At 43.1% G+C, this 18,496-nt stretch overlaps 1 protein-coding gene across 1 annotated transcript; it reads right to left on the reverse strand.

Annotated features, from left to right (window-relative positions):
• Window positions 1-6,770: 6,770 nt before the first annotated feature.
• On the reverse strand, window positions 6,771-18,068 carry LOC148442565 (serine/threonine-protein kinase PLK2-like). The gene is made up of 6 exons (XM_088463795.1): window positions 18,047-18,068; window positions 10,554-10,634; window positions 9,414-9,576; window positions 9,202-9,331; window positions 7,430-7,540; window positions 6,771-6,987 (listed from the first exon to the last, which is right to left on the reverse strand). Exons 2-6 carry the CDS (start codon window positions 10,615-10,617, stop codon window positions 6,796-6,798), a joined length of 660 nt encoding a protein of 219 aa, XP_088319921.1. The 5' UTR covers window positions 10,618-10,634; window positions 18,047-18,068; the 3' UTR covers window positions 6,771-6,795.
• Window positions 18,069-18,496: the final 428 nt, after the last annotated feature.

Here is an 18,496-nt window from a genome sequence, read left to right on the forward strand (position 1 = left end):
AACTACACAACAGCTTGTTGGTATATGCCCTCTCTGAAAAGCATTGGCAAAACTGGGGGGGGGGTCGAGCATGGCACGTACCCTGGGCTCCATCGGACTGGCCACAGTCCAGGACAGTGATTTTAAGTCAGTGTAGTGTGGACCACAAAGAGTACACAGTAACAAACACGCCGGCGCTGGGTACTACACTCGTACTGTCTGGTGGCAGTGTGTTTGTTTTGGCAGCCAATGAGAGTCACACAGACTCTCATTGGCTGCTGCACCCACTACCGGAGCCGAGCTGGAGCTCAGTCATGTGCTCCACCTTCCAGCTCCCACAGTGAGTGATGGGAAAGATGTCATTACGTCTCTCCCATAGTGCTGAGTGGGAGGAGCGGGGATTCAGGTAAGTTTTTTTTTTGTGTGCGTGTCTTTAATATATATATATCCCGTGATGTGGGCTGCGGGCTTAAATGCATTGATCAATCCATGAACCAAATCCCCATTATTTATTTATACATCATTGTGAGTGTTTAAACATGGTGAGTGCTGGGTTTTTCTGATTTTATATATATATAATGGGCACTGTATAGGGGAGACTACTGGGACCACTATATAGGGGGGACCACTATATAGGGGGGACCACTACTGGGGGCACTGCATAGGGGGGACTACTACTGGGGGTGCTGCATAGGGGGGACCCCTACTGGGGGACTGTATAAAAGGCACTACATAGGAGGGGACCACTACTGGGGGCACTACATGGGGTACTGCATAAGGGGCAATGCTACTGGGGACATTGCATTGCATAAGGGGCACTACTACAGTGGGCATTGTAAGGGGCATTACTACTGAGGCATTAAGGTGCACATGAAATGGAAAGGAATGTTCCTAGAGTGTCAGGAAACGGTGGGGAGTCATGTTGACACGCCCCCATTTTTCAGTGGCCACACCCATTGTGGATTGTGGCTTTTCTTAACTTGCCCTGGCCTCCAAATACCCTAGTTATGCCACTGCTGCAAAATACTCATTTTGACCAAGGATGGGAAGTCCATGTATCACACACCATCATGACTATTGGTGTCACTGGTTTGCTTTCAGCAGGGAGCCCTGGTGATGTAATCACTGCACTGTTTACATTAACAGCCCACCAATAACCAAAAGGAGCATCATGTGGTGTGCACCCTGTCACTGCAGAGGAGCTGGCATTTTGGTGTCACCCCTCTACAAAAGTGAAAATGTTAAATTATAATAAACTCCATAATCATTCTTATTAAAGTTGAGTCTAAATTAGGGATGGCCATCGACCGTTGATAGTTAACTACCATCGATGGTTAACTTCCGATGGTCGATGGTTTTGTCAATGATGGCAAAGATCCAGTGGTTCACTGCCATCTATAGCTGACTAGGACCTGATGAGTTCTTTCTATCTCAGACGACTGGAATTTAGCCTCCCAGTGGTCTGCTAAGACCCACCCACAATTCTGATTGGCTTGCGACACGCCATGCCTTCCGGTGGCATTGCAAACTATCAACAGTAATATTGATGGAGCAAAACCATCTATGGGGAAATCACCGATGAAATGCTCGATGATAACCACTAACGGCCAGCCCACTGATGGGCATCCCTTGTCTGAATTCCCATGCCCAGCAACCCAGGAGGAAACCTCACCATACACAGGATGGGATGTACTAAACTGAAAAATTCTGTGGGTTTTGGGCATTTTACTGCATTTCTCATATATTGTATGTATTCCGGTGCTTCGACTCAATGGGTTGTTACCCTAATAGAAGGCTATGGGCCTCTTTTTGGGATGCCCCCTGAGAGGCATGCGCGTCGTAAACCCAGAAATCCCTCTATCACAAAGAACAGCACTTACCGATTTTCTAGGTACATATCGGCTAGTTGTCATCGCATCACTGGATTTGATGTAGGTAGCCCAGCAACCATTTCATGCCGGGATTCCAATGTCCATCCCTAGCTAAGTCTGTCTGTGGGCGTTATGGCATGTGTTTACATAATGAGCCATGACTGATTATTGTTAACATGTCCACAGACAGCGCAGCCTCAATGGCCAAGCGCTACTTTGTTCTCTTCTCTATTTACAACAAAATGGCCACCAGAGCAGAGGGGACTTTGTGCATGCACGCACACCAGCCTCAGAGCTCTTGGCGCATGGACACGGTGGTGGTGCCAGTGATGTAAGAAGCTGAGAAACATGACAGCGGGGGCAGCAATGGCTCTTATCAGGAGATCAGGAAGCGTATCACCCAGCGGAGCCGCATTGTCCGAATTCCGTGATGGCACTAAAGTCAGTAGGCGCAACATCCGGGACGCCCACCTGCAGTGTCTCCATGCTTGCCCCCTCCATCCCCTTACTCCAGCTGCTGCTCGTATGATGCAGAGGTAGCAGGATGACATCATGTATGGCTGGGGTCAGAGCAAGGCACAGGGATCAGTGCAGGACTTAATCTCTGGACTCTGGTACTAAGCTGACACAGCTCCTCTCCCCCTGCTGCCAGGATAGCTGCTAGTGCTGCCGGTCACAGGAGGAGACAGACTGCGGCATTAGCCTAGTACAGCAGGTTACACTGAGGCACTCTACTGCCCTGAGTGCAGGGAAATGAGGGAACCCTATAACAGCGCCACCTACTGCAGCAGCCATTGCTGACAGTCACTGGCTTAGTCTAAGGAAGGGAAGTTAGTGGATGTAGGAAGGAAGGGGAAGTGGATACTAGCTCTAAGCCTTAAGGCCCGATTCAGACCCAATCGCAAGGCTGCGTTCTCACACTGCTGGTCGATTGTCACCGTCTGCGCATGCTTATGCATCGCAGTGCGCGTGCGTGAGCCTCTCATAGCGATCGGGAAGTGATCGCTCAGAACACATAGACGGCCCGCTAGGTTGAGTGACAGAATGTGCCGGGTGGTAGCGGGAAGGACCAGGAAAAACGGGGGAGTGGATGTGCGAACGCAGGTATTTCTGAGCATCAAAACAGCGTTCTTTGGGCATGCATAATTAAAGTGAAGTGACATTGTACACATCACCTGGCTGTTTTTTTTACTGCAGCACTCGCAGTGCTTGCGGAAGGGTAGGGTCTGCCACAAGCACTGCATATGCCTCCGATGGTTCTCGATGTTACAGATGGTTTAATACACTTCCTGGAGATGACGTGCTGAGAAGGGAAAGGGGGCGGCATTAGACTGGCTTGTGATCGCACAGCCGCCGCACGCTATGACATAGAGGGTGCCCTTAAGCCACCCCGTGCGATCGTGAGATTTGCATACCTGGCCCCTGACGGCTGCGTGCAAACGCAGCTTAGCGACTGGGTCTGAATCGGGCCCTTAGAGCTGACAGCGAGTCTCTAGTATCCACTACCCCTTCCTTTCTACATCCACTAATCCCCTCATCCTTTATTCACTGCCCCCTCTGACTTCCATTTTTCTTCATCCATTGGTCCCCCATCCTTCCTTCTTCCACTGCACCCCCTGTCATACATCTATTGGCCTCCCCTTCCTCCCTGCATTCACTAGTCCCCACCTTCCTCCCTGTGTTCGCTGGTTCCCTCCTTCCTCCCTGCATTCACTGGTTCCCCCTTTTCTTCCCTGTATTCACTGGTTCACCCCCTTCCTCCCTGCGTTCACTGGCTCCCCCCTTCCTCCCTCCGTTCACTGGTTCCCCCCTTCCTCCCTGCGTTCGCTGGTTCCCCCCCTTCCTCTCTTTTTGTGTTCACTGGTTCCCCCCTTCCTCTCTTTTTACATTCACTGGATCCCCCCCTTCCATTCTTCCTGCATTCACTGGTCCACCCCTCTCTTCCTTCCTGTCGTCACTGGTTACCTTCTTTCTTCCTCCACCCACTATTCAGGTGGAGGGGAGTGGGATTAATGTATTGATATTGGAATTGTCTGTTATGCAAACTGGTTCTTGGAGCTCATTGCAGGAAAAGTTGACAGAACCAGCAACATATTATTATGCACCTTTTGGTGCCTGCATCCTGCAGCATTTTTATTCTCAGCTACTACCACATGGATTTTCTAGTGTTAATTTGGCAGAATCAGTGAATCATTCTTATTTCTGATGTTTGAGCCCCATGTGTCTGCATATAGATGACGTGAGGATACCTAGCTGTCTCCTAAAATGGGGGGGAGGGGGAAGGGGCATTCAAACAGCAGGCAGACTACCCAGGGCCATAACTAGGGGTGTGCGAGCAGTGCACCAGCGCAGAGCTCTGTGGGCGGCACCGCTGGTCACTCATGGTCCCTGCATTTGCCCAGCAGGGCGCCCCTCATGTCATGTGGAGGGGGCGTTGCCTGCATCGGGCACCAGTAAATATAGTTAAGGTGCTGAGATTACCTGCCATCTATGACCTTACTTTGACAAAAAACAGTTCCTATATACAGTTATCATTTGAGCAATAGTTGAATCGTTATTAATGGAAGATATGTTCTACTCTACAATGCCCTAACATGCCTATAATCTCTATAGGAGACATAATTAAGAACAATCATTTCCTCTTCTGAAAGTGGCATTACATGGGTAACTCACACTTGTCTTTTTCTATAGGCTGCATTTATCGATCAGCCGTTACTGCATGATGACAAGTGCACAGTGATTGGTAACATCTTGAACCGAGTGAAAACATCTTGAACCGAGTGAAAACATCTTGAACAGTGTGAAAACATCTTGAACAGTGTGAAAACATCTTGAACCGTGTGAAAACATCTTGAACCGAGTGAAAACATCTTGAACCGTGGGAAAACATCTTGAACCGTGGGAAAACATCTTGAACAGAGTGAAAACATCTTGAACCGTGGGAAAACATCTTGAACCGAGTGAAAACATCTTGAACCGTGGGAAAACATCTTGAACCGTGGGAAAACATCTTGAACTGTGGGAAAACATCTTGAACCGAGTGAAAACATCCTGAACCGAGTGAAAACATCTTGAACAGTTTGATAACATCTTGAACCGAGTGAAAACATATTGAACCGAGTGAAAACATCTTGAACCATGGGAAAACATCTTCAACAGTGTGAAAACATCTTGAACCGTGGGAAAACATCTTGAACCGTGTGAAAACATCTTGAACCGAGTGAAAACATCTTGAACAGTGTGATAACAAACATCTTGAACAGTGTGATAACATCTTGAACCGTGTGAAAACATCTTGAACTGAGTGAAAACACCTTGAACCGTGGGAAAACATCTTGAACCGAGTGAAAACATCTTGAACCGTGGGAAAACATCTTGAACCGTGGGAAAACATCCTGAACCGAGTGAAAACATCCTGAACCGAGTGAAAACATCTTGAACCGAGTGAAAACAGCTTGAACCGAGTGAAAACATCTTGAACCGTGGGAAAACATCTTGAACAGTGTGAAAACATCTTGAACCGTGGGAAAACATCTTGAACCGTGGGAAAACATCTTGAACCGAGTGAAAACATCTTGAACAGTGTGAAAACATCTTGAACAGAGAAGAGAATATGGAGTTAATAATTGGCAAAAAGTGCAAATTGCCTGTCTGGGAGACTATTGTGCATAGCATGGGAGAACGTGAAGTTGGAGAATTTCTGTGTGACACTCTGGTATGTATTGATGAAAACAAATAACAATTGAAAATGAACTGGAAATGTATGTCTGCTTTGATACTATACATTATATTGAAATGTAAGATCAATTTTAAAAAAATTGCTTTATTGTTGGCTTTGTAATGGGAGAACATGGCACAGCTAGGTTCTGTTACATAAGTAGCTATGGATAAGGAGCATAAAGTAGAACGTTTTTTAACATGTGGGAAAGTATATTTCTACACTTGGCTTACATAGCACTTCTTGTTATTTATTGCGAATAATCGACAATGATCCGCTCATTGATTTCTATTCAAACTCTGTTTAAAGACGGAGGGTGTGGGGTTCTTCCGGGGGGGGGGGAGGAGAGACTTGTTTTTCTTGTTTATTTTTATTTATTTCATTGTTTTGATGTGTATTTCTTTTATTTAAGTTACAAACCTATATGGCATCACCCCTTCCTGTTTAAAATCATAGTAAAGAATATTTATTAAATTATATCATGTATTCAAGAGCAGCACTAAGCACCATGGGCTCCATTTAGGGGGTTGAGCAAATCCTCGTGATCACTGATTTATGGGGGGTGGAGGTATGGGGTCTTCTGCCATTCCCAGAAACAGGCTGTGTCCGCCCCGTTTTCCGGGAGTGGCCAGCCCAGGAACTGCATGGACGTACGCAGTCTTCGGGGCTCGCATGCTGACCAGGCAGAGTAAGCTGAGGCTTACAGAATATGAACGAACAGGTACATTTGCACACAATGAGAAACTATGCATTGACAACTGTTTTGCACTTTCATTAATGACCTTTATTGATTACAAAATATCTCTTTGGTATAAAGTAGAAGATGATCCAGTATGAAATCTGAGTTGCTACAATGTACTCCAGAACTCTTGTTTTTCTCATTTGATGCAAATTTAAAACTCCATATTACCAGACTGCACTGCATCTTTTCTCACTACTACCATATTGATATTTCTGTACCCTGACAGCTACTGTATCTGGCACAGAACCTGACCTGGCTTACTGCCTCGCTCCCAGCTAACCAAGTACACAACTTTAATGAAATGCTTTATCACGACTTCCCCACCAGACAACAATCTTTACAGGTGCTACATTCACTTACATGTGCCCACAATTCATAACATACCTTGTTCCTTTTCAATGTTTACCGTATTATTATAAGTTGTAACTACAGTGTACATTTGGCAGTCCCATAAAACCTGTCAGAAATGTGTCTTTGTGGATTGGCTAATCCCATTTCAGGCTTTGCAGCATTTTCAGGGCATATTCCAGTCTCTGAATTATGACTGGAGGACAACTGGTTTGCAGTGCTGACAGGGGCACTGTACAGCTCTGTCTGTCTTGGTCAATGAAACTCAGTAGATAACACTGCTGTCCTCTGCTTAAGATGATCTTTGTGCGGTCATGGTAAAAATTCACCTACCAATGAAGATAAATTATATAGCACATTAATATTAGGGGTTATATGCAAATAATAACTGAATGCCCTGTGTACTGCCGCTACTTCCCAGTGATGCTATTACTTGTGAATCTGATGTGGTTCCCAGAAAGCCACATGCAATATGCAATTTTTTTTAAAATGGCACAAAATCAAGCTATGTAGACTACTTTGTAAAACTAGCTTGATTTTCCCATATCTAGATATTCTATCAAAATCATCAGAGATGATGTGTATAGTGGGCAGACTAGATGGGCCAAGTGGTTCTTATCTGCCGTCAAACTCTGTTTCTATAGTATGTGAATTGCATAAAGAACTTGTTTCCGCTAAGGAAAATAATGACCTATATTTCATACCTATATTCTAGTGGCATCCAGGCAACAGTGTAAATATTCATGAACTGCATTGACTAGACCTACTTACCTGTAATGTCCTGTTACTGAATAACATGAGCAGAGCCTGGTCTGTCTTCAGGAAGTGCAGGAGGCACAAAGTCCTGACGTTGGGGCTTGGTGCTGCACGGAGATCTCCACCCTGTAAGCAGAGTTTCCAGTTTAATATGTATTATGGAAGGGACTGTAGACATGACATGTAGCCATTCATTTATCGGAATCAGTCTGTTTAGCCGCTGGTTCAAATCTCGATACAGGAGATCCCAACGCCATCTGGTGAGTACTCCTCTCCCCCCCATAGAGGCGCCTAACCCTAAAACTCCTGAGGGTGCCTAACCATAACTCCCCCCTGAGGGTGCCTAACCCTAAGCCCGGGGGAATGCCTAAACCTAACCCCCCCCTTCCCGCACCCTAACCTAATTCTCACCGGGGGAATGCCTAACCCTAACCTTCCCCCCCAAAACCTAACCCCACCCCCGCAGCTAACGCTAAAGACGCCCCGGACTCACCTCGTTCGGGTTGTCGTCCTTCGGCGTTTTGCCGTCGGGATTCAGATAGGCGTCGGTATTTTGATGCCTATGAAGTCCCCCGTCGGGCTTGTCGTGTCGGGATATAGACCGGCGGCATTTAGTCCGCCAGTCTATAAACGGCATCCCCATTTATCGTGTTATGTAAAGGGTGACAGCATTGATATAGTGAATAGCTTAATATTTACTCTAATTAAGTATCTAGCCTCTGCTGGTTACATAGGGACATGCAGAATAGAATTATACTTCAGAGTAGAAAATAGAGGTAAGTTGTTTAGGTGTGTCATGCCATCAGTTTAACAAACCTATTGTATTGGATCTTCTCACATCATCACTGACATATACTTGTTAAGGTGCATACACACGGGACGATTTGCTCCATGAATGAAATCGTCCCGTGTGTTCCCGGCAGGGGTGTGCTCAGTGTCGATAATGACACTGAGCAGAAACACTGAATGAAGTCAAGAACGATTTTCGTTCCATCCTGGGATACCTTTCTCATCCCCAAACAGTTCAACCTGACATTATCGTCAGGTTGGACGGGAGGTTTGGGCGATGAACAATAACTACCAACTACAAATGGGAGCGCGCATTGGTAGTTATCGTTCATCGTTTTGGGGCAGAAGCTGAACAATTTTTTGACAACTGAACGATAACGACATCGTTATCATTCAATCGTCCAAAAAATCGCTGCGTGTGTACACACCTTTACTCATACTTCTCATACAATGTGGAATAAAATAAAAATGTTACACAAACAACATGCTTCTCCTATGGCTGCTAAGTCCTCACCTCCAAGATAATTTCCTGCATGTACTCAGAGAAGAACCTCAGTATCTTCATCTTTAAGGTGCATACACATGGGATGATTCGCTCCATGAAATAAATAGTCCCGTGTGTCCCCGGCAGGGGTGTGCTCAGTGTTGTTAATGACACTAAGCAGAAACACTGAACGAAATCAAGAACGATTTTGGTTCAGTGCCAGGCTCCCTCCCTCATCCCCGAACATGTTCAACCTGACATTATTGTCAGGTTGGACGGGAGATTCGGACAATGAACAATAACTACAAACAGGAGTGCGCATTGGAAGTTATCGTTCATCGTTTTGTGGCAGAAACTGAACGATTTTTTTGACGATTGAAAGATAACGACATCATTATCGTTCAATCGCCCAAAAAAATCACTGCGTGTGTACGCACCATTACTCATACAATGTGGAATAAAATAAAAATGTTACACAAACAACATGCTTCTCCTATGGCTGCTAAGTCCTCACCTCCAAGATATTTTCCTGCATGTACTCAGAGAAGAACCTCAATATCTTCATCTTTACATCCAACTTGCAGGGCGGACTCCATTCAGGGAATGTAATGTGCTCGTATAAGCTAGTAGAATAACAAACTTTTCTGAAAGAAAGAGAGTGAAAGGATACATCTTAGCCACGCTGAAACCAAGTCAGAAAAAATGGCAGTATATTGTTATACTTACTGCAAATGGGGGGAGAGAATAGTGTGTGTTCCGTCACTCAGAAGCACTCCGGTACAGTTGTCTGACAGCTGGTAACCAAAGCCATATTTATTACAGTAATCCACCCACTTGGTCACCCACAGGATGGGGCAAGTTACCTGGTCTCTGGGATCCAATTCACCTGCTTGATGGAAAATGAGAAATCAAAACTAGCAGAAGAAGATAAATATATTCATTATTTAATATTATTTTACAGGTCAGAGGATGAGACCACCACCTCAGCTCAAGCAGCAAATCTTTGTTGGAATATGTCCTATTATAGCCCTTTACAAAATCCCATTTGCATAGTGCAAGGGATGAATTTCTTTTCTATGAAATCTCATTTCCTGGTGCCCAAAGATGTGTTGGCGTTTGATCTTATGAGCAGGCATTGTGACAGAAAAAGCCACACATGGCTCCATTGCGCATATATTGGCCACTGAAAATGTTCAAAAGACTTTTCGCTAATGTGATAAAACAGCGCCCTGGTCCAAAGTGATAGTGTTACATTACAATACACATAAGCAAATGGCCTAATAGGCCTTCCAACCAGATGGGTGATGTAAGTTCAGCATTGTTTTGCACTAGAAGTGATGCCGGACTTCACTTACTATGTGTAAATGGCAAAGGCCCATCAGGAGAGAAGTAGTCTGTAGCTGGCATCAGCACTGGTGCATTGTGAGCGATAGCTCTTCCTCAAGGCTGTGACACAACGCTGAACTTATATCATCTATCTGGTACAAAGGCCTATTTGGCCATTTAGAACCTTATTTGTACTACTACTGCTCTATGTTTGAGCTTTTATCACATGTTTTTAGTATTGAATATCCAGAATATGTCTGTAAAATGTTTTATTAGTAATTGATCCGTTTTTATGATATTCTCTTTTGAGCTAATTATTCTGGGATAAAACTTACTCAGATTTATCTCTGAATATACTGTATTTTCTTTATTTGTTAGATTTTAGAATTAGCTATTTATTACGTATAGTATCACACTATATTATTATTGACTTCTCTTTTATGTTTGAGAGAAACTATGCCACAAGAGAAGTATATGTACTCTTTCCTCACTCCCCTGTTTTAGCGCTAAGGGCTTTCATACTATTTCTATTGCTTTCACCTGGTATGATGTTGCAGAGACAGTTCTCTGATATAAGTGTGACATCTTCCACCACTCTCTCCATGACGGTCAATGTCTGCACTGCAAGAAAAGAATAGCACATAGAGCAAAGCCTGAGCTTCTGACAGAGCATGCCAGAGCAAAGTGTTAAAACGTAGCATGCTACAAAGTTATCAAAATGGGAAATGTAATTGAATGTGGACATGGTGGAAGTAATCAGTTTTCCAATTGCTCTTTAATAAAAAATCTTAATTGTTCATTATCCATTCTTATTCCTAGTGTTGATTGTACCAAAACTTATTGCAGGTGTTATTGAAGGTGCAGGCAGCATATCTCAAAGCCATCATGTGATACTGTATCTTAGTCTGCTCAGGAACTATTTCTTTGGTACACACCTAACTCATACCATAATGACAAATGCATATAATAGAAAATGAGGATTGTATCCATGTACTAATAATAATTGATTATAAATAATCTGTCATTGTCAGGTAGAAGCCAATGGCCTCCAGCACTTGCCACAGAGCTTCTCTCTGGACATTAGCATAGCACCATAAAGGAGTTGCCAAGAGTATGGTCATAATAAGAATGGGGACTGTCCAAGGTAGATGCCCTGCAATCTCTGTGGATTGGCCAGACACATCTACAGAGATGGTACCTAATGGATTAAGAAGGGTACTGCTGAGAGGATGACTTATTCACACTGATAACATAGGAGACTATAGTAAAGGACAAGCCAAGGAGGGTAAGAAAACTGATATTCCCCTTAGCTTTCGCCTGCCCAACCTACATCATTATATCTATTTCACTTCTCACCAAAACCACCCTATGCACACAATGAGATGTGAGGTAGCGTTATCAAGAACATTCTATAAAATGATAGGTAGAAGCAAGATGGCAAAAGCAATGCAGTAACAAATAGCTGTAATCTTAGATTATCAAAAATATAGTAGGGAAAGGTTTAAAACATGACACTTAGAAATACATGAGGAGAATAATTGATGCTATGCAGGATTGGATATCTAGGTACTTGATACATACCATTTCAGCTTTACAATCAGCTTAGTAGGAAACATTCTTGATTTCAGTGTTGTCAGAAAAATGCAATATATGATGTAATGTGTATTTACACCATAAATGGTATGTTGTGTATTGTGTTCTAATGTCTGGATGCTATATATATGTGGGTGCATTACATTTCTGACTGGCCTATTTTTATACCTCTTGTTCATACATTTTATGTAAATAAAGTAATTTTCTATTAAAAATGAACAAACATATGCACATTTCTCTGTAACCAAACCTGATACCTTACACATTGCTTACAGTAACTTGCACAGTAGGAGATGAGATACAACTGTGACTCTGTATAATGAAGTATATATAGCCAGCATGGTGTCATACAAGGCACTATTAGCATTATCCCACTGGTAAAACTGGCGCTCACTCTGGGAGGCCGACCTGCTCCTGTGGCTCATTCTTCCTTTCATGAGAATGTACAAAGATTCATGACCAGGTCTTGTTGTAACATCTCCTTTTTTTCTCCCTGACAAAAGACAGACAAGAGGTCTCTCCAAATGTGGAAAACTATGCCTGTAGCACATGCCGTCTCCAGCTACCCTCTTCTTCATACCTCACACATCTTATCTGTACTGAGAGACATCAGACTCTGCGTTGGGACAATCATGGAGCTATTATGTCCCCCTGCTTCTGGAAACTCTTAGAAAGCATACAGATACATAGAGATTAATGAGGGCAAACACAAAGGATGGTTTTATCCAAATGTGATATTATGGCGTATAATGTTATTATGATATATTTAGCAATGTTGTTAATTAGCAGGGAATGCATTAGTTTGATTATATTTGCTCCCTCCTTACTATAATATATTTAATGACCTGCACATATCACTGTATCAATTGTTATCTATAGAAAGCATTTGATAATGAGACCTGAACCATACAATAAAAGTCTAATACATTTTAATAACTTTTCAGTAGTGCATAAATGTTAAGAGCTGAATAACTATACAATATATGTATTTTTTAAGTCAACCTTATAACGGATCAGAATTTTTTACTATATAATTGTGCTTAGGACAAACACATACATAGGCTAAGAACTACAGTAGTTTATTTATCTGATTGGTTAATTACCAGACAACTGCAGGTTGTTGTACTATTTCCCCCACCTCTTGGAGTGTTGCCCCCTCCATCAAAAAAAGAGCAAGTTTGTTATATAATGCTCCAAGTGAATTATGAGGAAATATTAGAATTGATCATTATTATTCATTATACAGAGAGGACAAAGGTACTATTAATATAAACACTGTATGCTATAAAAAGAATGCCAGTTGCACTAACATTTCTAGCATAGCACAAGCATTTGCACAAGATGAAGTTAGTATGCTTAGCTATGTATAGCTGGAAGCTGACAAGTTATATACCTGTGCATAAGGATCTGTATAATACTCCTCTATATAAAACTTTAGCTGCCTTTCTGAAGAATCTGGTGAGGTGGATGGAAAGTGACAGGGTGGGAGCTGTGTGGCAGGTGGTAGATGAGAGCTTCTCGGGAGTGATTTCCTGAATACAAGAAAAGACTCAGTGATGATAAAAGACTCATTTTATGCTTGTCCTATGGCGTTCTATTAGGTTACATACAACTTAGTAAATACATCCCATTGCACAGTGCAGCATTTACATGTAGTTGCTTATGACAGCCCTCCAAATATATACTGTAAGGGGTATATTTACTAAAGTGCGGATTTATACAAGAGGAGATGCTGCACATAGCAACCAATGAAATTCTATTTATCATTTATCTAGCACCTTCTAGAAGATAATAGCTAGAATCTGATTGGTTGCTATGGGCAACACCTAAACTTGTATAAATCCCCACTTAGGATAGTGAATATACCCCTATCTCAGTACACCAGTGAGACCGTTCTATACCTGGGTGAAGAAATCATGAGCCAGGATTTCCTCTATACATGGCCTATTGGTGGGGCAGCTCACAAGTAAAGAGATGATTAGTCTTCTGCCATTAGATGATATGTAAGATAGTACAGGAAAGAATCCTTCTCGGATGAAGTAATACATCTCTTTCTGTGACTGGGCTCTGAAAGGGGAATATTCACACAGCATTATATACCTGAATGTGAGAGAGTGGAGCTGTAACTTCCCATAGCTTAGTATTGTGTAAGTACAATAGCACATACCCCCTCGCAGAGTCTGCACTCTATACAGAAACAACATAAGCCACCTGTGTACCAAATCCCATATTGGGTTGGTGTCAGATCTGTGTTTGGTGTCAGTAAAAAGCAGCAAATATCTATTGATCATCCCTATCACTACAGTCTATGGCATATGCTATTTGCTGGACCTCTAAATGTTTCCAAAGCTTCTATAGCTTACTAAGGTTATATGTTGTGTTTTCCCCTAACAGATAAAACTGCTGAAGGTCCAGGACCACTGAAATGAATTATAAATGCTGCAGCCTATCAAACACAAGCTGTAAAAGAAAAAGCTGTTAAAAATGACTAAAGTACGGTGTGAAGTAACAATGTGTCCCCTAGCTGATCCAACACACACAAACACATGACAATGCTGCTAAAGAGGTTTGTAAGCAGCACAAGCACACAACTTCTAACACACAAGTGTGAGGCCACCACGAGAATGAAATATGATGCTACTACTGTATGTCTATAAATATAGCTATAAGTGGGAATGCCGAATGCTTTATTTCATATATCACAAAGGTCCTGATTCAGAGCTACACGCAATGCTGAAGGTCACATACCTGAGCAACTTTTGATGCTGCGCGTGTGCGAATATCCCTGATATCTCCTATGGTACTTGTGTTACACACACTGGGCCTGATTCAGAGATGGACGCTAATGCGATTTTCATGCAGATCGAGGGATTGTTTGCTATCGCACATGCGTATAAGCCGCACTGTGAGTGACAGGCTGTCAGCATTTTGGGTTGGTGATGGGGGGTGGTCTGAGAAACGCAGCCATCTGTCCGTGTAAACACTATTACATGGGCGTGCATAAATTATCCACTGCGAGTGTATACGCAGCTCTACATGTCTGAAGAGCTCCCAAGGCAGCGGCTGGTCAGACCTGCCGCAAGGCCAAGATGGCTGCTCGATGTGCATTGATGTTACCGATATTTACACAGGTTTGCGTCGTTGCATGCAGGTAAGAAGGCAGCAGTGGGCGTCTATGCTCAGGAGATCTTTGCAGACATTAACATATTTTTGCAGCTGCAATCGTACAAGAACGCTGTTGCAATCACATTAGTGTCCATCTCTGAATCGGGACTAGCGAGGGTGGTTCTGGTGGAGCATGAGCTCCGGGTGCAAAAATGGACAGAGGGTGCCATCCGGGGTTCCGGATGTCATGGGTGCTACTCAGTATGACGGCCGCCTTGTTAGTTTTATCTCGGTTTGTTTGCTCTATATGCTAAATAAGTTACGGATCTGAGATCCGTTTCTACATTTCATGCTCTCTCAAGCTGCCCAGATTGCCTCCCATCCGGCCCTCCCTTCTCTGTGATTATCATCTGTCACCTCCCCTTTCCTGTCAGATTAATTACATTCACTTCTCACCTCTTTAATTCCCTCCCTTCTCTACCCTGTGATTGGCTCTTTGCCCCTGTCCACTCCTTTCTTATTGGCTTCTGTCACCAACCCTCTCTTTTTCTTATTGGCTTCTGTCACCTCCCCTCTCAGATCGGCACTTTCCTCTCCTCTCTCTTCTTTGATCCCCTCCATCCTCTCCTCATTCATTCATTGTGCTTCAATGGACTTAAAAGTGACGCATCTGAGGTAAAGTCCTAAACTTCAATTATAAGGTATTAGATTAAACAAAGGCACTGCTTTGCTATTTAAAGTAATTAGATGTTCCCAGGCATGACCACAAAGTGTTATTTGAAAGGTCTTTTAAAAAATATTAGGAGACCTGATATAATAATAATGGTGGCAGGCAGAACATGAATAGTAGTACTCACATTAATATAGGTGCAATGTATATTTGCTAAGTAGTAGCATAGCTGAGAAGGGAGCTTCCCATAGGTGTTCCCACATCAGTGATAGCTGCTTGGGGCAGTAATTGCAGTAATAAGCTTTGCACCCTGTGACATTTCACTCTTGCACATATATTTTATCAATTTAAATTAAATGATCAGAATATATAATACAATCTCCTCTATTGACTAATAACAATGATTCAAAGGAGATAAAAGTCAAAGCCTAGGTTCTATACATAAATAGAGCAGTGCCAAAGGAGCTACTCCTTAATGTCCGACAGTGCCTCACCAAAGCATTCCATTCCCCCAATGGTACCTCACTGCCAAGTGTAAAACTGCCACTGTTTGCTCTTCTTCACTTCAGTATTCCCCTACGGGCTGGCCATGCCCAGCTGGCGCATTTCAGCACAGGGAAGGGGGAGGCGGTATGACATGCACTTTCTCTGGGCGCCATGGATCCATGCTACTCCTCTGCTCTGAATCAGGCCCAGTGTTCACACAAAGGCGCTGTTGCTAATAGCTATGGAGATGCATGGTATCAGAAATGTTTTGGGGAACCATCTTATGGACATGTTATGAGAGTGTTGTGGGTGTGTTGTGAAAGTGGTTGCGCACATAGGCGTTCAAATAGACGGCCATACACAGATGGAGTACCTGCCATACCACATGTGCAAGTTTCCATGGTGAAAGATGCACCATAGTAAGTGCTTAATAATAAGTGCTGGCTACCTGGCGCTACAAGCAGACAAAGGACATTAGCAAACATTATGTTGTTAGTGCAGGAAGAAGAAACGCATTGGTTGACATTTGTGAAGTATAGTGATTTTATCCAAAGGAGCACAGTAGAATTCATTATCTAATTAAAGAATTTACAGAATCTGACAGTAGGTGTCTCAGTCCTTGCACCTTCATACTCATGTACACCAGGAAAGGGCTTTGTGGTGGTATTTGCATAAAGTTGCAGATAGGTGGCCGCCAATAGACAGTTTCGGCTGTGTACACCCCTGTATCGGGATGTAGTCTGGAAGCCGACTGTCTAAATACCGACCGCTGGCTTCCAGACTCTCTAATCCCGGCATGGTACTAATGACAGGCATCGAAAACTCGACGCCTGTCATTAACCATACGCCAGAAGACCGACGCCCGGCATGCCGAATAAAGGTAAGCCGGGCGCGGACAGCCGTGGGGGAGGGGGGTTAGGTTAAGGCCTCCCGGGGGGATTAAGGGTTAGGCAGCAGGGAAGGGGGGGTTAGGTTTAAGCACTTGGGGGGAGGTTAGGGTTAGGCACCCCTAAGGCAGGGTTAGGGGGTAGAATTAGGTTAGCGATACTTACCTTAGGGACGATTGGGATCTTCACCCTTGCCAGGCTGCCGCTGATGGGATTTGAACCGCTGGCCATGTGGCCCACGGTAATACCTACTACACCCCCTGTATCAGCCCCAAAGTGCAGAAGTGGATGTTTGCAACTCATTAAACCATTCTATTTTATTTGTTTAATCTTCATGCTTTAAGGAGTGCTGATCCTGTTTCCCATCAAAGGCTAAGGCTACTTTCTGTACAATAAATAGCATTTTGGTACTGCAAAACAAACTTTAGACACAAAGGTGTTATGATTTGATTGTTATGCTTTTAACACATTCTTAGGGGTAAATTTAGAGTGAGAGTTTTTAGAAGTGGAGATGTTGCCCATAGCAACCAATCAGATTCTACATATTATCTTCTAGAAGGTGCTAGCTAGCGCCGACATCCTGACTGTTGGAATTTTAACTACATCTCACCCTGGGGCATTAAAGCAAGAGGCTACCACCCTTTTTCACACCTGTTAAAATAACAAGTCTAATTGAATTCCCCCTGATATCTGATGTTATGAGATGTATCAAACCTTCTAAGAGAGAAAAGTGGCGAAGTTGCCAATAGCAATCAATCAGATCTATATATCATTTTATCTATTACATTCTATGAAATCTGGTTGGTTGCTATGGGTAACTTCTCACCTGTCCTGATTAGAAAGTTTGATGCATCTCCCTTTATGTCCCAAAAGAGGTCTGGCCTCGCTCTTGCCCTTGGGTGCATATTTACAGCAATTAATCCTCTGAATCTCAGATATGTACATTGGGAATTAAGATTCTTGACCCTGCAAGGTCACATTCATATGACTTAATCAACAAACAGTATTTATTACAAAAACTGAATTGTTCGTCCCTGGATGGCTTATGATGGCACATGATAGACTATATGCTGCCGTTTTTCAGATCTGTATACATAAATAGGATGGCTCTCTCAAGGTTTGTAGAATGATATAAATACTTGGATTGTGGGCCTGGTGTGAGCAGAACCTACTATTCTAATGGTATTATCATGCTGACTATGTCATGTAATTTAATGCTATGTTGCTTCCTTGACATTTGTAGTACAGGGAAAGGAAACAGAAATCTCAGTACTTTATCATACATCTCTTACATTATGCATCCAAGAGCCCAGATGTCTGATTTGAAAGAGTGACCATCCTTGGCCAGAACTTCAGGAGATAGGTAGTTTGGGGTGCCACATATGACGCTGGGGTGAAAAACACATCTGTCTGAGGATGCGGAAATCACAAGCATGCTTCAGCAGTTATATAACATGGACGGTATCCTTACCCTGGGATCTTTTCACACTGCTCCACAGCCAATCCCAGGTCCCCAATTTTTACAACCATGTTCTTGGCAATGAAAAAATTACCAACGAGATAATGAACTGTAAACCCTGAATACCAGAATTGGGTACCTCAGTTGTGCATAATGCATGCAGTAATATGTCATAATCCCTATACGTGCATGAGATTTATTTATTTTTTAAACAATACATTTTTATTTAAAACATTTTTCAATGCAGCAGCTGAAAACACTGAAACCACGTGCAATACAAGGT

Source organism: Taudactylus pleione, unplaced genomic scaffold, assembly GCF_031769625.1.
Source record: "Taudactylus pleione unplaced genomic scaffold, aTauple2 ptg001458l, whole genome shotgun sequence".
NCBI classification, from domain to species: domain Eukaryota; kingdom Metazoa; phylum Chordata; class Amphibia; order Anura; family Myobatrachidae; genus Taudactylus; species Taudactylus pleione.